This window comes from Micrasema longulum, unplaced genomic scaffold, assembly GCF_059751315.1.
Source record: "Micrasema longulum isolate JH-2025_06_02 unplaced genomic scaffold, ASM5975131v1 h1tg000740l, whole genome shotgun sequence".
In the NCBI taxonomy this organism is placed as follows: Eukaryota; Metazoa; Arthropoda; class Insecta; order Trichoptera; family Brachycentridae; genus Micrasema; species Micrasema longulum.
Genome location: NW_028277934.1, coordinates 25189 through 46184, shown reverse-complemented (window position 1 = coordinate 46184; position 20996 = coordinate 25189). Strand labels below are relative to the sequence as shown.

General features: G+C 34.7%; 1 protein-coding gene across 1 annotated transcript in view; it reads left to right on the top strand.

Annotated features, from left to right (window-relative positions):
• LOC148279254 (putative chitinase 10) overlaps positions 1–20996 on the top strand; it is a gene marked incomplete at its 3' end in the record, with an annotated part of 75737 nt that overhangs the window by 29589 nt on the left and 25152 nt on the right. Inside the window, exons 3-7 of the mRNA XM_088230234.1 lie at positions 10540–10790; positions 11770–11953; positions 16684–16871; positions 17150–17415; positions 19671–19874. Of these exons, the coding sequence (XP_088086360.1) occupies positions 10540–10790; positions 11770–11953; positions 16684–16871; positions 17150–17415; positions 19671–19874 (1093 nt within the window). The remainder of the gene's footprint in view (positions 1–10539; positions 10791–11769; positions 11954–16683; positions 16872–17149; positions 17416–19670; positions 19875–20996) is intronic.

Genomic DNA, 20996 nt, shown 5'->3' with positions numbered 1-20996 from the left:
TAGTTATTCTAATTGGGGATAATTTGAAGATAGTTGAACTGGAAATTTATTAAAGAAAAATTAGAAATTTTTAATTTAAAAAAGAAATAAAAATATTGTAATTGTTTTTATTTTTACCAGACTACAGCCTTAACTAAAATCTTGTTTTTTATGACTTTGCTGACCGATAGTTCTTTTTGTTCACATATAATAACCGAGCATAAATAATAAAAAAAATGTATATTTTAGAGTATCTATATTTCTTAGTGAGATCAATCTGAATAGGTTTCTTTTTTGGGTGATATCTTCATCGTCATCTTCAGAGTAAACTGAGTGACTCAATGACTCACTCAGTTTACCCTGAAGGTGGCTCCTGCAATGGTAGCCGAAACGTCGGAACAAATCCAACACACACGGTATCACCCAAAAAGAAACATATTCATAACAGTGACCGTGAAACCTTCGCACCTATTTAGATTAATTTGAGTTTATTATTTCACCTCAATACTAGGCAGCGCCTGATAATGTTTTTAATTTTTTATACTTCTTTTTTAAATTTCATTTATTGTACACTTAATTATTGCCAAATGGCAATTTCTACAGACCAACCAATATAATAAAAGTTTTATTTATATTCTTCAAGTTACAATTCAACATTCAATAGAAATTAAAATAGCCAAAGATGTGCAAAAATAGAAATAACTGTATTTGTATTTAAATTACCTTAAATCAATGCTATTACTCAATGGGAAAAAGAAATAAAGAGGAAAGAGGAAGGAAGGGGAGATTAAGGAAGAAAAAGGAGATGTTTCTTCAGACGTGATTTAAACTGAGATACTGCAGTAACTTCTTTGATAGTGGATGGGAGATGATTCCACAGTCGAGCCGCATGGACACTTATGAGTTAGAAAAGAAAGAGGGTTGGGTATTAAGAGGGTGCTTCGAGAATAAGAACATAAAGGTAAACAATGAACTGATAAGGGTTGAAATTTTACACGGAGGTATATAGAAGCGCTAGGACTACAAGTACAGTAAATATAAAAAAGGGAGTGATAATCTCTCCCCTGTATAATTTTGAGCCTGTTCAGTTGCCCACGGTAATAAGAAATGTGGTCATATTTCCTAAAACCAAAAATATACTTCTCGAACCAGTTATTAAAAAAAAAACAAAATATTGAGTTTATGTTAACCCGCATCAATTAAGGTTTCAGTTCTTCGACTAAGTCAAAAGATTAAAGGATTGAAAAAGTATGGCTGTTCAAACATAGGCAGAACGGTAAATGTTACGCAATACGTAAAGTAACTGCGTAAATCAGCCAATGACAGGTTCCAAGGCCTGTAAATGCTTAAACTATATTGTATATTTGTTGTATATTTAGTTATAGAGGTGCTAAACTTGCTTTGTTTCTTTGTTGTTCTCAATATGTGTTATTTTCTAAATGCTAATATTATTTATGTCCCGAATTGAGTTGCTGTAACTCCTGGGAATGTAATTCAACGTATTTATACTTGTAAAATACTTTGTGTTATATGATTTACAAATATTTTTTTTTTTTTAACTGGCCATATTACCTTCTCTCAAATGTTTTCCATCTCTGTTGTACTACGTTAACTAAGATACATTATAATTAATTAAGTAACGAATACATTATTTAGACAATTGAACGGTGTAGTTTTCCATGTCGATCGTAAAATATATATTTTTACAATAAATTGTAAAGTCTGATTGATCGACTGACGCTAAGATCCCAACTGTTTTGACAAATTGTGATTAATTCAAACAAACGCGTTTGTACCGTTAAATAACAAATTAAATTATTAATGAGCTTGATCTTATCAGGACCGGGCCGTCAATATCAGGACTTACAACTGAAAAATATTATTTATAGTAAAAATAACGTTTTTTATTTTTATTTCACTTTTATTAATTATTTCTACCAGTGATCGGGTTTCGAGTGATCGACATAATTTATACCCATAACTAGCTGACCCGACAGACGCTGTCCTGCCCGAACGTTGGCTTTCCTTGAAAATACTATTTATTGATAAGTAGGTACCTAGGTACTTGCTTGTGATTAAATTCCAAAACTAAAAATAGTTCATATTTAAATATTAAATTTAAGTTTAAACTCCCAACTTTAAGGACACATTTATACATAGAAAATTATTATTTAAAAAAGTAGAAAGACTCAATGGTATATAGTAGACTTGGTAGGAGTGGAAGCGGGAGAGAGGTGTTTATAATTGAATTTGACTCAGTGATCGTTTGAAAGAATACAACTTGTTATCAAAGAAAATCGGACACTCGCCATTCATCCTCTCCCTATCTGCTATGGCACTGATGTTAATGCCAGTGGCCACATTGCCCAGGGCTCGCGGGGCCAAAGAGACCATTATGGACGCTAGGGAGTAGGACTATTGGTAGTGTTACTGATGGAATGCAACTGCGGCATTACACGGCATTTTATATGTACATATTTTTCAGCAAAATATGCACCACGGCGGCCCTACCAAAATTTGAGCCCTCCACTCCCTCGGTACACCCGAAAATACATTAATGCTGTTTGAGATGTAATTATTTACCCTTATAAACTGTTTTCTTTTACTGATTAAAGAAAAATAACAATGGATTACGAATTCCAAACGAAAACAGTTTGGTCAACAGTATTTGGTGATCGACCTTGTCAAAAGCTTTAGAAAAATCGATATAAATCACATCAAATTGTTTTTTTTTCTCCAGGCCCCTAGAAAAAGTGACGGTAAAAGTCAAGAGATTGGTCGTGGTTGATTTATCAGATATATATATATACACACATACACATACACATACACATACACACCCTTACATACTTATATATATATATATAAATTTTATCCTTACTGTCTTTGTATTAAATAGTGTTTAAATAGTCGTGGATAATATTAATATTACTTACCTTGCGATGTAGTTTAGTAAGCTTTTAGTTTCATTTCTTCCTAACTTAGTAAGCCATTGGGTTATTTTATTTTTTGTAGAGTAGTTACATCGAGAGACTCATAGAAGACAACCTTAAAACATAAAATTTAGAAAAACACGTTATTGTTAATTTGAAAAAACAATGATTGTTTAAATTTTGACCAATAAATAAAAAAGGAAAACTAGGTAGCATATTTTTACCATTTTACTCGCATATTTTTAGTATTTTTCATGTATTTTCCAGCCTTTTAATGTTCACGCAATTCTATCTCTGATCATAACGTGTACAGTACGAGTTAGTATTATAAAATATGCGAATATTTGCATACAAAAAATAGAATATTTTGAGTTTATACAAATTTTCGCTAACAAAGACTTGATTCCACCCCCTGGGGAGTTGTAAGGATTAACAAATTACTACAGAGACGGAGAACATAATAACAATAATGAGAAATAGGAAGTTCGACACTGGCAACGCGCTGAACGGTTCGGTGAACACAAGGCGAGTTGGCAACACGCGCGCCCTGTAAACTATGGCATAAATTCGGCGTTACTTGGTCCTGTTGTATTTCCATCAGCCTCCTCGAGTTCATTGTCTCCTGCGAATTGTGAATTGTGAATCCATTAACGGTAATGCGACATTTCAGCAACACGACATCGCACGAACACAGCCGCCTCCGGCCGACATGCGACTTGCTGGAGCGAGGATCGCCTTCCTACCATTATTTGTTGTGTGTGATTTATTCAAATTCACGATATGAAACTGTTACTGATGATAATGAGTAATCAGCTTTGGCGCTCTCCAAAAACCTGTTTATTCATCATCATTTTCCTATGCGTACCTTAGGGTGCATAGGGCACTGCATTGGTACAACAAACAGAGGGTGTCTCGGGTGTTATGTAAAACTATTAAGGCTATTAAATAAAATAAAAAAGTTTTGAATGCACATTCAAAAAAAGTATATTACAATATTATTTATCGTTTTTGTTTTCGTATCTTGTTCCGGTAATTTATTGCTTTGCTTATGCATACCAAGCTTTTTTTCCTGTAATAAAATAGTTTATTAAATAATTCAGAGGTTATCCAATCAAAATGCAATTCTTGTCCTTCATTTTACGTTGGAAGAACATCAAGAAATTTTCATATTCGTGTTAAAGAACTTATGAGGTGTCTTCACAATAATAATTTCTCTGAATTCGCAAATTACCTAATCAATTTAAATCGTGACTTCAACAAAAAACAAGGATTTGAAATCTTACATACAAATAATAAAGGGTTAAAAGTAAATAATATATAAATATTTCACATTAGGAAAGCTTTTTAAAAAATGTTCTTTTATAATCAAATAACCTTTCAATATAGTCCTTTATACGATGTTCCACTGTAATGGTCACCCTAAACCTATTAAACTCACCCCCTTCCTCCATCCTCACTACCTTTTAAAACTATTTCTCAAACAACATAATATTTTCATAAATTAATCAGTGCATGTGCTTATTAAAACGCATGTCGTGTTGGTTCTATATTTTTGTGCAACTGGTGAAGGTTTATAGTGGGTTTAGCATTTTGATTTAATTGGTGTCCTGATGAAGAGACGGATGCATCTCGAAACCGGTAGACATAGACAAATCGGTCAGTGGTTATATACAAATATTTAATAACGTTTAGTAAAATGTTTGACCACAAAGTAATGCTTTTAATATTAATAATATTAGTTATTTCACTTACTGAATTAGCTTGATAAAATATAATTATTGCTGTTTATTTATTTAAGCACTTTATAAACATATACATATTTATAAGGGCGGACTTATTGCCTTGATACAATTTTTCCCCACCTCCCAAAACCGTTTAATTCGAGGAAATCAGCGGTATTTGAACGTATGACCCTGAGGACACTCGTCACCAAAAGAATTAAATTATATTTCAATGTCAATGTCGGTCCTTGACATCTACGCTCACCACTTCTTACAAAACACAACGTTATTATTTATTCACGGCGTTAGTCTAATATACTCTACGATTATTGAGTGCGCGTATTTCTTTTCTCAATTTTATTTCAATCAAGGAACCAATAGGTAATGCAGCGTATAAATCAATTTAAATTTGTTGTAAAATACGAAAACGTAATATAAATATATCATGTCCCCTCCAGGCCAACTAGACTCTCTGATATTTTCTAGATTCGTAAAATCAAAGCTATTTTTCTTTTTTTTAATAAAAAAGAAATATTCGTCTAAAAAAATAATACCAGTCCAGTATATATTGCATATCAACCATGTCGGGAATTGAAACCGAGACATCTAGCATGGTAGGCTAACGCGCTGACCATTACACCACAAGGCCGGGTGAATATAAAATAAAGTAAATTCATTTTGTTGTATAACTAATTATTGAGCCTTTTTCATCATGATCATTACTTTTCCGCACCGAATGGTGCATAGGGTACTTCACTGTTCATTTGTATTTCATGAAGGTATCATTCAATAATTTGCTTTGTACAGAATGTGTAACGTGGTCACTTAAACCAGCCAATGATAGGTCCCTGTAAATGCCTAGACTTCTATGTTTCCTTCTCTAAAATGTTCTCTATCCCTGTTGAAATTTGTTAACTCATATTAGAGTTTTGAAAAAACAGAAAAATACGTCATTGTTTTTAAGCTATAAATAAATAATATAATTCAAATAGAAAAAGTTCGAAAATTCTACTAAAGTTATTAAAGGGTTAGGCTGTCATATAATTAAATATTAATAATGAAAACTAATTTTATTTGGAATTATAATATATATCACTCTAAGGCAGAGGCGAATCGTCTATATAAGCGATTATGCGCAGCTTACAATTATATTTGACTATCCATAATAATGTTTGACGGTATCTTTGATGCCTGAAAAACAAACAAATAATTTTTATTTCTTGTAAATTATTGCTACCGCTTGTATTTTTCTCTAAATATTAATAAAAATATTAATAAAACGCGCCCAGCGTCAGCGGCGAGCCAAGAAATTAGCAAATTATTCAAGCTTATTTCGTCATAAAAATGACACTATATTTTGAACATCTTAAATCCAGTCACGGTTTTTTTCTTCTAGAGTAAGCTTTTACTTACTTTTTATTTAAAGATTCGTGATTTGCGATTCATCAGAAAAAACAGTGTCTCGTCTTAAGGGCTACTTTTATTTGAGATGATACAGTCGACAAATGACCACTATTACTTTCATGCAGTCATATCACAGACCAAATCGACCAGTCGACATTTCGATCGTAAAGGGAATAATAATTATATCTTCTGAATTCATTGTGGTATTTTTTACAAACTTTTATACAAGTTATGTACTAAAATAATGGAGAACATAGCCATATAATAATTTTGATATATCGCGAAGTCATTAATAATCATCGTTTGATTTGATTTCATAGATGAGAGATTTTGTTGTATGGCACAGAAAATAAATCAATTTATTTTCATCATTCCCTTTCCACACCCAATGGTGCATAAGTCACTGCATTGGTACACCAATCGCAGCGTATCTTGATCCATTTTGTTACATGAAAATAAGATGATCAGTCTAACGCCTCAGATACCAGGACTATTTCAATTTCAATTTCAATTCAATTCATTTATTCTTAATATAAAAAATAAATTAAATACCTAAATATTATAAAAAAGAAAGAGACTCATGTCAAAGTAGTAGGAGAATCCTGCTCCGGAAATCCCCTTTGGATACATGAAACAGATAGAGCAATGTTGTTCAGCATAGCAGTAGCCCTTCCAACAGGCATAAACATAGGCGGGTTGGTCCTGAATATCGGAATATGAATATGAATATACAAGAAATATTCTGATATTAAAACACACCTTGAAATAAATATTTCATGTCACACATGTCGGGAATCGAACCCCAGACCCCTTGAACGGTAGGCAAACGCGCTGATCATTACACCACGAGGCCATCAATTTATATATTATTTATATTATGTACTATGTAGGCACAAGTTCATGAAAATTTTTAATAGCTTACCTGAACATAAAATCTCCGTTCGCCACTGCTCTAGGAACAGGTTACGTACAAAAATTGCTCATTGTCCTTTATGGAAAAAAATGATGACGGGTTAGGTTAATACGTAATATTTTATCTTTACACGGCGGAACCTTATTATTAAAATTAATAAAACTAGTTCGGCAGACGTCTCTAGCCTTTTAGCTGTAATAATATTAAATTGTGTTGTTCGGTGTTCTTTCTGAATACATTACGCCGGACGCTGGACACCAAACACGCGGTTGGCATTTATTGCTACTTAGAACCAGTTTGGATTTCGCGAGCCCGGAACAATTTATTTGTACGATATCTTTATCTTTATCGGCCGTATCGGAAATTTAATTTATCTGTGCGAAGCAACCTAACGGGAAAAAATCTTTTTAAGCCGCACTTTTCAGGGATTCCGACTGTCGAATCTTTTTCACTGAGTTCATACGTTTCATTCCGTGCCCGGGCTGATGAAAACTATACGCGATTGTCGAGTTTCTGGTACAAGTTTGTAACTACATTTTACTAGCTGTGAGGAATTGCACTGTTCAAGTTCTAAGCACACCCCAAATGAACAATTCAAATAAAATTGCAAGTCGAATACCATAAAATATTGATTCAACAATGTTTTGTGTATGTTTGTAAATTAAATTGATTGTAAATTAATCTTAGTTTCTTTCATTACTTCTTATATCTTCTTATTTTCTCTTTTCTTTTCTTTGAAAAACAATTGATCTTATATTTAACTCAATCTTTATTATTAGACAAATTGGTTTAATTACGCTACACACTTATTTGACATAATTTATGAAATATAGTGGAGTTCTGAAATTGAAGATATACTCGTATATGAAGAATGTTACCAATGCTTGCTTACAAAACGTATGCTGCCTTGTTGAACTTCCAAATATATATATTTTTTAAATGTCTTTTTTGTTTTTATTTTTTTTTTTTAAAAACATTTTTGTGAAGGAATTATGGAAGTCTAGACGAGGAGGAAATGCAGCCCGTCTACAAACATTTGGACATGGTCAAAACTTCAGAGTAATAATGCGCCAAGCTATAGAGGAGCCCAAACGTAGGAAAACCATTCTATTACTATTGGGTATTAAGTAACCTACAGTTTGCAGCAAAACAATGGGCCATACTCAGGTCGAGAATTGCCAAATGGATATTTATTTGCATTGTAAATATTTTTTAATATGTATGAGTATCCAACAATGTTTAAATATATCCACTTAAACCAGCTAATGACAGGCCATAAGCCCTGTAAATGCCTAGACTTCAATATTCCCCTTCTCAAAAATGTTTTTCCTCTCTGTTGGAATACATTTATATATGTACCAGTGTATTTATTATTGCAGGGTTATTCCAATTTATTTTTCTACTATTGCCTATATTTATTTTATAAACTTGCCTATATTTATTTTATAAACTTGCCTATATTTATTTTATAAACTTGCCTATATTTTATAAAACTGAAAATACATGTGTGTTTATTTTTCTATTTATTTATTCATTTTATTCACAATATATTAATTTTAAATTTATTGAGACATAAACCCCAGCTCCATGGAACCAAAGTCCTGAGTTGAGTTTGTTTGTTTGTCCGTCACATCTCCGAAATGGCGTGTCGTAGCGGCCTGAAATTTGGACACGTCATTCGATTTCAAGGTTAACATTTCTATTTTCGAGTAAAATTTGACCTCTACTTGTTAAAAACTCAAACTTTATATGGATGTCTAGTGCGGCCCCGACATGCCCGTAATCAAATGTCATTATCAACAGTAAACATACTTTAATTCACAAATTTATCTCCCGAATTGAGAAAAAATAGTATCTGAAGTAAATTTGTTGATAAAAGGAAAGTTTTTAAGCAATATAATACACGTGTCGGGACAATTAATGCCAAATATCAATGTAAATCATGGGAAAATAGCACAAATATAACAAATAACAAATCCAAGAACAGCTTACAAAAGCATCCGATCGAATCGTTATGTTTATGTTGTCAAATAAAACAAAATGGCCACTAATTGGTTGTTAACCAACATCGCTTGCGGTCTATGAAACATGGTGATAAGGCTTCTCTATAGGTTCACATATTATTACTCCGAGGTCAAAACATTATTGATTAAACTAACTGAAAAATGGTTTTCAGGCGTTGCCTAGCAGGTGAAACAGTTCAGCCGAATGAATCTCGCCAGCATGATAAAGGTTTCAGCTCTTTCTTCACAAAAGTCAACAGAAGGAAGAGTTGAGGAAATGTATATGTTTAAACATAGGGAGAATTGTGAATGTTACGCAGGTGTGAAGTAAAAGAACCAGCAAATAAGAGATCATAAGCCCTGTAAATACCTACTTCCATATTCCCTTCTCAAAAATGCTTTCATAGATGATCAAGATTTCAGGTTTTCAGAAACCACTCACCAATCAGCAGAACTCACTGACAAGGACCTGTGAACACTAGAGCAGCTCAGAATTTTCTATTAGGAAGACTGTTTGGTAATTTTTCAAAATGTACGATCTTGACTTATTTAACGACTCAGCTCTCCGCTATAAACGGAAGCGGAGTCTCATTGACAATAATAATATTTATCCTCTAAAAAATTAAACAAAGATAAAAAACAAAGACCAAAAATACTAAATCTACCATAGATAAAAAACAAACACCACATTTTACATACATCACTCCATAAGCCACACTTCTCATTCGCAACAATGGAGATACCAATACGAATAGAGTCACGTGTTGTACATATTCTCGTCACGTTTTGTTGTCCTGTTCAGAAATTGTATTAAATATGATATTATTTTGTGTACGTAATTGGTGCTGCGTTGGGTTAACGCTTCATGTAATAATATCATTGTATTATACCAATATAACATTGTGTGCCCAACAATAAACATAAATTAATGAATTCATTAAAAAATCATGGCGCTAACAATACGATACATTTTTTTTTGGTTTAGTTTAATAGGCTCTTAACAAAGAAAAAAACCACTGAATTTTGTCATTGTACCTAGCTTGCGTAGCTTTGAAACCGGTCAGATATTAAGTAAATATTAAGTGGTTAAAAACAAAACGCTTTTATACATTTTTTATTATACAATGAATAAACACAAAGTCAGTGCTTTAAACATCAATTATATACTATAGGTCATCATCTTTGTTCCCCTTTTGGCACCCAGTAGTGCATAGGGCAATGCTTTGGTAAACCAAATGCAGCGTATTTTGAAAATCTGTTACGTGAATGTAGGGGGATCAGTCTTACGCATTCGGGGCCAATCCAGAAACAATGAAGTATTGTAGTTTGAACAACCCATTAAAAAACTTTAAAATCAATGTTTGACGTCCACCTGTCTGGAATTGAACCCAGGACCTCAAAAATAGTGAGCGAATGCGCCAACCACTTTACTTCTTCTTCGCTCGATTTTCTTGTTCAGAATATGTACCTGAAAGCAGCTTCTCCGTAAAAAAATTCAAAAAAGGAAATCAAAAAGGAAGAATTCTTCTGTTTAATTTGGTACCTAAAGTTTATGCGACTCGAGTCAGATGTTTGTCTTCTTTCAGGGTATGAAAGCATTAGCGCTAGGCCTCCTCGTCCTGGCCCTGGCGGAGGGCAAGAGCCTCCGGGCCGCGCGCTCCGCTCCACCCCCGCCGGGCCCCTTCAGCCGCGCCGCGGTGGAGAGCTCCCCGCAGGTGTCGGCCGCCGCCCCCGGCGCCCTCTCCGACCACAGCGCGGCCCTGCGTGTGGCGGTTCCCGAGGAGTTCGGCTCCAGGCGCCTGCCGCTCCGGTCAGCCGTTGAGAGCATCCCACCCAAGTGAGTAAAGTCTTTTAGAAAAAATACTGCTACTACTTCCATCAGGCTATTTTTCCGCAAGGGTAGGCAGAGGGGTTGGACCACCACTCACGTCTATCCTGATACATTCTTAGCTTCATCCACATTAATACATCTACATGCTCTTCGGTTGGGTCTGTTTTTGAAATGACCAGAGGCGAGATTTTGGTTTATCTGATCATGCCACATCTGTCTTGATCGTTCTCATCCTACATAAACATTCATTCTCGCCATATATATCCGTATAACCATTCTTTCGTCATCAACTTGCTATACATGATCAAACCATCTCAGTGACCTTTCTTAATCCTATCAATAATACAAAATTGATTTTTTACCCTTGAAAATATACGCACCTTATCTGAATTATGATAACATATAGATAGACGAAATAAAATAATTATAGTTTGAGCAAGAACAATAGAGGGAAGAGTGTTGTTCATAGTTAGTGCTACAGACTGGCAGATGGAATAAATACTACTTATTTCCTGTCACGCAAAAGGGGATATTAAAATTAATTTCGGAGAGTATGTTAAAAGAGTTTACTTCATTATTGAATTATTTATAATAATAAATAATTATGCAAGAAGTACATATAATTAAAGGTCTATTTATTCAGGATTATTTCCTGACAACCTTTATCAGGTTTGCACTTTAGCCTGATTTCATCATTCATAACTGTGTTATACAATGATCTCCTACACATCGGGTGTAAATATAAACCCAGAGTTTACTTGAATACCCGAAACATGGTGTATTTTAGCTGATAAACATTTAACTTGCATGTGGCGTTGGCGTTGGTATACATAAAAAGTGTTTTCTTTAAAATGTATATTTTATGTGAATCTTGTTTCATTTTGTGACAGAGCAGTTTTTGAACTTCGGACGTGTGTATCCTCATTTTTTATGTGTATGATAAATCCCCTTCAAATGCTTATCTTTGTACTGTGAATACTTGTAGGTACCTACGGCAGGAGAGCGCGGAGGGGGCAGCCCGCCTGCCCTTGAGGGACGCCGTGGAGCGCCGCCCTCCGGCCTACGACTCGGCCCTGTTCGCGTTGACGGACGAGCTGGAGTCTCTGGGCATCGATCCGTGGGCGCAGAACACCAACAGGCATCAGGCGCCCCCCGACAAGATACAGCAGGTAATAACAAATTTCGACAGTAAACTCAAACTGTACGAAAATCACACCAGTTTGACATAAAACACATGAAGACGACTAAAATTGTGCACAAACTTACATTAGGAAACATACAAGACGATGTTATAGCATTAACCAAAAGAGCTAACATACACAAATATAATACTAGACAACAACACCATATTTATACAATTCATTAGTTCGAATTGATTTGGATGTGTAGTCTGGTCAACACATTACATAATCATCATCATCAGTGGCGCTCCAGCCCGTTGTGGGCCTTGGCCTGCTTTAGAATCTGTCTCCATTCCTCCCTGCATCCTGCGACTCTTCTTCAGTTCGTCCGGTCTAATGTCACTTTCCACACTATCCAGCCATCTTAATTTTGGTCTGCCTTTGCTTCGTTTGCCTTCCGGAGTGGTATAAAAAATCATTTTTGGTGTACGATTATCATTAATTCTGTGCTCATGGCTCAATCATTGTAATCTCCTTATTTTATGAATTGCGCAGTGTTGGGTTCGCCATACAGTGCCTCTAATTCACGATTAAACCATCTTCTCCATACTCCGTTTTTAATAACATAACTCACATTAATTGAATTGAAACTGTACAAAAAAAAATCTTCGTAACCAAACATTTAGATGTAATCTAGGTAGAACCCTTTAGTCTTATGATCAGCGCCTAGAACATTTTTTAATAGTGAGTTATTTACAACTCGTTGAAAATGGCCACTGAAATTGAAATATTTGGGTATATAATAGGAACGCTAATATTTCTTTGTTTAAAATCAAATTTTCGAAAAATTCTAAACTTTAAAAAATCATCGGGATGAGTTTACGTCACATAAAAAAATAATTTTTTTGGCATTGGGCATCCAAAAACAATACGGTTTGCATCTTCCTCCTCAAGCTGACATTTGCAAATATCAGAATCCTGAACATAATTAGTAATAATAATAAGTAATAATTATTTATAATAGGTCTTTTTTCAAATTCGGCTTCAAAACGCAAAAGATTTAACTAGGCAGGACATTGTTTATATGCGATGTTATTTCTAAAGGAGACATAATTCTCGTTCTTCTGTCAACACACTATACTCGTACATAACACTCTCACCCTCCACAGTCTACAGCCCACTATGTGAGTTATTGGTCCAGAATGATCTCTCCACAAACCTTGATCTTTGCATAAACAACATTAAACACAAGATTAAGGCGGCCGTTTGTTACTGATCGCAACAAGCTTTTCCGATACACGTAATGTGTAATACTCTGTTAGCATTACGTGGGCGTACCAAACTGTGGTATTTAGCTCTTATTGATAATAAATAGATTTCCTCGGAGTCAATGGCCACATGTATTTATCGCGATTTGGATTGGTTTTATAATTCGCACATTTTAAATTAATGCCGTTGAACTGCGGACGCCATACTAATAAATCATGTTAATCTTTTAAATTTGGTGTGAAATACGACATAAATAATATTTTTTTAGATTATTATAAACGTACATCATACTACCATATGTTTATGTACGATTAAAGAATTTGCTATTTTAAACTTGTTTAAAAAACAAGTTAGGACACAACATAATTTATTTGATCATAAAATCATATTGATAATTTTGTCGAATTCAACAAGAGATGCTACAGACTTCTGATGGCTACATTTTTTATACGTTTATATTATATTATAAACCTATTTGTTGTATTGGTGACCTTGGTGTATATTTAGATTTTAAAAATGACATATGAAGAACATATAGAGAAGACAGTACGCAAATCTTACAAAATATTGGGCTTTATGATAAGAGTTCGTAAGCCTTTTAACAATCCACAGACACTAAAAACATTATATTTTGCATATGTACGTAGTATCCTTGAATATTGCTCCACCCTCTGGTCTCCCCAATATTCCAAATGTACACTCCATACAATATGTACAGAAGAGAATTAACAGGCTTGATTCATGCTCTTCATTCATAATTCATTTAATCATTAAATCAAATGCAATTTTCCACTCTCACTTTCCTTCAATCATCCTTTACCACTCCTTATCAATTTCCTTCTTTTCCTTTCCACTATCTCCTTGTTAGTCCATATTTGTCTTATTTTAATATATAGTATATTTATTGTTTATATAGTTTAAACTTCAAGCCGTCGTCGCTTTATTACAGTATTATTTAGTGAATACATATAATTGGATGGCAGGCCCTACCATGTATACATTTTTTATAGTTTTTTAAAAAAAATATTCATTTAACCTGTACATCTGTTTGTATTCGAAATAAATAAAATAAAATGTATTTTAAGAATCGAAAGAATTTAAAAAAAAAATAATCACCAAAACTATTGTCAATATTTGCATTTCCATAACTATGAAGAAGCTACAGTCCATCACAAAATCGACACCTTACAATCTAGAAGAGTCATCAATGATACCGTCTTCCTTTACAAAATATGCAATAACAACTTAGATTGCCCTCAACTGCTTGAGAAAATTAAAATTCGTATCCCTCATCGTACAACTCGGCTGCAACAATTGTTTCATGTTGGTATTTCAAGCACGAATAATAATAAACATGCGTCATTTCCCAGAATGATAAATAATTATACATCTTTTTTACTGAAATCGATATATTATATTTCCTCACTTAACAAATTGAAAGAAAATGCTAGAACCCTAATTGAAAATAATCATTATAATTTCATCTAACTGTACCTACCTAATATTATTTTTTTTTGTAAACTTTGATATTGTAATTATTTTCTCTTGTTTGAAAAAAGAAAGGAGGGAAGGCTAATCTGGGGTCACTCCGTACGGATCAGCCGGCGAAAAGATTTTTAAGTCCGAGTAATGGCTGATGTTTTCTTTTAATAAAAAAATATGTGCATAATACTCTTAGATCAAACTGTTTTCACACGAAACTAAATATTGATCCCGTTAAAATTTGAGATAAGGCTGTTATTATATATTTACAGTACGCTTCTACGTTTATATTTTTAGAATAAAATATAAACGTAGAAGCAGAAAGAGTTTGAGAAATATATTTATTTTGACGTAAAACAGATGCTGTAGAAATATCATTTTATATTGTTATGGTGATAATAGGTCATTTTAATCAAATGTGGTAACATATAAATTAACTTAAATGTTTAATTGTCTTTATTCAAATTGAAACACTTTGTAATTTTTACCACATAAGAGTTTAATATATTATAACACAACTAGTTTCAGGTATTCTGAATTACCCATCATCAGGTGTAAATATAAACTAAAATATATACACCAATTAGGATTTAGGTACTGATAGGGTCGGGTGGAAGGGGCAAGGCAACGTTTGGTGGAGGGGGTGGGGTTGTCCTAATTATGGGGAATACTGATAGCAGGGGTAAAGAGTTTTGGAATAAAGTATTATTAATTCAAGTTTTCTCAGAATTTAAATTTTTGCATATAATATTTTCTAAGTTAATCATTGTTATATTTTTATTTTCGACAGAATGTAAAAGTCTAATTTTGTGGGAATGAAACGAATGGTTTGTATCCATAATATGATTAGCAAATTCAGAAAAACTAGTGCTAGAAAGTGGTAAAAATTACAAAGAGTTTCATTTTAAATAAATTCAATTTGTTTTTACACAAAGTAAATGCTGAAACAATATCAATTGTCTTATTTATTTTTCCTTTTTATGCATTTTGATGTTTTGTTTTATTACTTTTACTATAAAAAAATTATTAACCATATCAATAATCACTTAGTGTACCATATTTAAATAAACAAACAAACAAACCATCACCAAAAAAGTATATAACGCAACATCACTCTGTCTTTGCATACAGACCTCGCTTCCTCTACATTCATACATCTTCTCATGCACGCACACCGAATATTCCTACTCTTGACACGTCCATCTTCAAGTCTTTCTCGGTCTTCCTTGTTCTCTGCGTCCATCAGCATTCGCATCGTAGATCCTTTTAGCCGTTCTACCCCTGACAATTCGCTCTGCATGTCCAAACCAACGCAACACCCCTTTCTTGATTCTGTCGATAATGCATGTCTCAGCCTTACATAGTTCACTTACCTTAAATTATTATTATATTCTGTTAATTTTAATGATTTTATTATTTGGCATATTAGTTTATGTTTGCAACTATATATAATGATTTATATTTTATTATGATTTAAACTTCATCTTGCGGTGCCTTGTCAGGTCTCCCCAGCGTTGGCGATCATACAGCGAAAGCATCACGGTCCTACGCTACTCTTATATTCCGCAGCCAGGACGACTGCTTATTGGATGCACTCGCCATAGTGATTCCTGGGAAAATATGACCAAAGTGGTTTCCCGTTCCCTTCTCTGGAGGATTTTTCTGTCGGGGTTACCTTCCCTTAGCTGGTTGGTTCTGGTTTGGAGGCGCCAAAAACTCGCCCTTCATCTTCTCGTTATCTGCAGTGATCACTTGATCACACCGTTACCGACGTGGACGCTAACGAGTCGGACTAGTCAGTAGTGTTGCCGTTGGAATGCAACTGGGCGTTTGCAGCATTTTATAAAATCACACCCTCCAGCGAGATGTGACTCACTGCGACCCCACTGACAGTTCGAACCCCTGTTTTAAACTATTTAATTTGATGTATTTTATTTGGATTAATATTTTAATATTAACTAATAATTATTTAAAAGATTAGTGAATGTTATAACAAATGAAATTTGAAATGAACAAAAAAATTGCAGGACTTCGGTAGCAGCCATTACCTTATACAGTTACCTGAGGGGATACGGAAGCACTTCTCGCAGCTGACGTCACCGGCGCCCCCCGGGTCGCAGCGCCTGCAGTACTACGGGGCAGCGCGCCCCCTAAACAAGCAGCCCCCGGCGGCGGCGGACCCCCACTATGCCGCCTATCACATGCAGACTGACCAGTAAAATTTTATCAATACTATTGTCATTAGGATTAAAGAGTTAGCCATTGTCTATTTAGTTTGTGTTATTAGTTTATCAAGTTTGTGACATTTGCGGTTTTTGAAACAAGGTCTTCGAATGTTTTGTCATTTCTTCATCATACACGCGTTCCACATAACCGAACCATTCGAGTAATCCTTCCCTTAATCTACTCATAAAATATGTAAATGCTATATTCATCCTTATTTACGATTGTGATCTTTCGATTGTGATGACTAGATTTGATTTTTACTTTCAGACGACCGATCGACAGGTTCCGCATCGACAACAGCTACCAGCAGCTGGTGCAGGGCCCCGCGGGGCGGGCGGCCGCCAGAGGCAGCGCCGAGGGGCCCATAGTCGCGTGCTATGTGGCGGGCTGGGCCGCCCACCGGCGCGCCCCTCTGGCCCTGTCCCCTGCCTGGCTGCCCCCGGCCTGCACGCACGCGCTGTACGCCTTCGCCTCCCTGGACCCGCACCAGCTCGAGCTGGTCCCTGCCGACCGCGAGTACGACATCGTGCAAGGTAAGACGAGACGAGATAAAAAAATACTATTATTTAGAGATGGAATAGTTGATATTTGAAGATATGGTGAAAAATATTTGCGGCTACATATTTGTGAATAAACATAGTTTCGACGGCTGCAATACGAGGAGAGACACGAAAAAGTCACTATCAGTAGCCAGTCAAAACATAATTGGAAACTCTCAAGTCCTACTTCACCCGCCTTATTCGTTGACACCGATCAATGACTAATGGCCTGGCTGAGTAGCACTTCCATTCTTACGAAGGTGCGAAGAACTGGCGCAATTGGGGGATAACCTCAAAAGATAAGTTGATGTCTCTATAATTTTATGCGCAGTTTCATTTTTAATTTTATTTATTCATATATATATGTACATGACAAAATGGAATATCTTAATTCAAACATATATGAATAATGAAAATAAAAACGTAAAATTAGGTGTTTATAAAAACAACACATGAGTATACATAATGTTCAGAGAATATTATGTTAAAAAAGTAAGAAATTTTTGTAACGAAAAATTCCTTCACAGACGTGAAAAATGTCAACGTCCAAAGTAATAATGTTCAACATAAAGATAGCTCTTCCAACAGGCATAACCATTGGCAAGTTGGTCCTGTATCTTGGAATGTGAAACAGTCTATGCTGGTGCTGTCTTAGGTAATTATCCGGAACATAAAAGCTAATGTAATAATTTCATATATTAAAATAAAATCACATTGTTTTTATGCACCTACCACTTTTATTTTTATTATTTGACAACCAACTGGTTTCGACAATACTATGCCTTTTTCAGGGTTAATTACAAAATAACATGACATATATAAAATTTTCACAGTGATGGTAGAGTGGGCGTGGCTACGGAAGTAGAGAGGAGAGGGGGTTTGTGTGTGGATTTAGAGAGAGGGAACATATTTAAACTTTTCATGTCACTACAATTCGAATGATTCATAAAAATAAAATAAAACTGTTTTTTACATTTATTTTTAACCCGCTATGCCTCTGTTGTAGAAGCTTTTCTGCAGCAGGAAAGAAAGGATGTGGAAGGATGTTATGAATAATACACCACAACACCAAGAGCAATTTAAAAAAAAATCTTTGTTGGATTTTTTCTTGAAACTGGTGGGAATCGATCCCGCGACGCCAGCTTCACAGTTGGCCGTTGAACCAACTGCGCCACGGCGCCTATCATTACGAAAATATAGAAATCAAAGTGTGGCAAAGTTGTGTTTCGAAAAAACATTCAGAGAGTTATAATGAGTTATTACGAAAGGTTTTTTTAAGACAGTCAAAAAAAATCTTTTCATATTTCTTTATTATTATTATTGTTTTATTTTTTATTTTCACAAATGAAATGATTATACGGAGTGGCGTTTCACGGGAACTCTTTTTTTCTTAATTTTTTGCATTGTATTTATTTATATATAGAAAATTATAATTGGCCTATAATTTTAGTTAATATGTAAATATTGTTTTTTGAACAATGGCAGTTGTTTTCTTATAAATAAAATAAAAATAAATAAACAAACAAATAATGTACTGTCTCCACGAATACATAGTTTACGATCAACTGATAGAATGAGGAAGTTCAGTGCTACAGGAAATTGGGTGAAAAAATATTTTCTCACATGGGGTAAAAATAAGAGCAAATAACTCTACTCTGAAGTTTCATTACAATTTACAATGTATGAAAAAATGAACATTAATTATTTTTAAAAAATGAGCTCACTATTTTAAATGATGTCACAAGATCTTCTAAATCAACCAGTGATGTGATAGATTTGCGGTTTCCGGGAAGCCAACTTACCAATCGGGACAACTCACCGATGAGAACTAGTGACGTCAAGCGCGGATAATTAAAAATACAAAACCTTTTTTTTTATTAAAAATTTTCATTGATAAACTCTTACGGGTTACATACATTTAACAAAATATTTTTACTTTTAAAATTCACATTCTACTGTTAATAATAATATTTTTAACATCTTTTGTAATGGTTGTCTGAGTCTTTTGTTTAGTTTTGTCTGGTAATTTATTGTATAATTTCAGTCCATGGTTTATTAGTCTCGATTGTCCTTTTCTCGTTAAAAAAATCGTAGCAATGAAAACGATACCTAAAAATAAAAATATGTTTTTTGGCTTAAATTGATAGCCTGTTAACAATTTTAAAAAAAACGCTTGAGCTTCCTCATTGAGAGTGGTTGTACGTACAATAGATGCTAGGGCTTCTTTCTCTATTCTTGTCGTGTTTCAGGTGGCTACCGCAGCGTCACGGGGCTGAAGCGCGAGCAGCCGGAGCTGCGCGTGCTGCTGGCGGTCGGCGGGCGCGGCCAGGACGCGCGGCGCCTGTCGCGGCTGGCCGCGCTGCCGCGCACCCGCGCGCACTTCGCCCGCGGCGCGGCCGCCTACTGCCGCGAGCACGGCTTCGACGGCCTCGACCTGCACTGGCAGTACCCGGGTCAGTCCGAACCGCGCGGTTTTATTAATAGGCCATCTAATATTTCTAAGGGCCATCTAATAATTGACCTAGCTCAGTAGTTCCCAACTTGGGGGTGATTACCCCTTAAGGGATAAAATGGGATTTTCTGACTAGTAAGACAAATATTGGATCATCGTTCAGTCACAAAACATTTTTTTAACAAAATCACCTATATCAAATCTAACTTACTGTGTTAATAATAATCACTAACACCTAACATGTTTTTTCCAGGTTCTTTTATTATGTTTATTTTAAACGAGCTGATCCCGGCAATGCTTTGCTATTGCTAGATTTGAGTAAGTACTTGTGTATATATAAAATGAACACAATTGAAAGTTTGATATCAATTATTGCATTTTGTCTAAGGACACGCCGATAGTAAATATCTATAGTGTGTAAAAAAAATAACTGCTCTAGTGTCATAATCTAGAGAGAAAATACGGGAATACGTTTGTATGAAGAAAAGTAGGACCCCATTTCGTCTTAAGATTAAACATTATTTAGTATCCTTACAAAACTTTACTTTATAATGCTTATATGTAACCATGGTACAGGTTCGGTGATTTTGATTAAAACCATCTACATATTGATAAACAAAGACGCACCCGGAATACTCTAAAATTATGACGCTTAACTCATGCCCAAACGCTCAGTCCTGCCTTTCGTGTATTCAGTCGTTCTTTAACCACCAGCCGGGCTTCGACGCGAGCTTGACATTCAATTCGAAACCGAAATGCTTGGTTGTGTCGTGAAAGCGTGCAAAAACCGTTCGGACAAGCAAAAAACCGCACGTAAATGTGTTTTTGAGATTCAAAAAAAATTAATGCAATAGCTAATTTGTTTTTCAACAAAACTTTTTGGGGGTATTTATTTGCTAATATCTAACCCTACTTTATGGATAATATCCACAAAACGGTGGGAAATTGCTGACCAAGCTAATTAATAGTCAGTATTAAAACGTAAAGATATATTTTTTTATTAACTAGACAATTTCACGGTCCCTGGACTGAAAGCGGAAGACATCATTTGTGTCACAAATAAATAAATAACAAATGACCAAGATATATATAAATATATATTTAAATCAAATATGACACAATT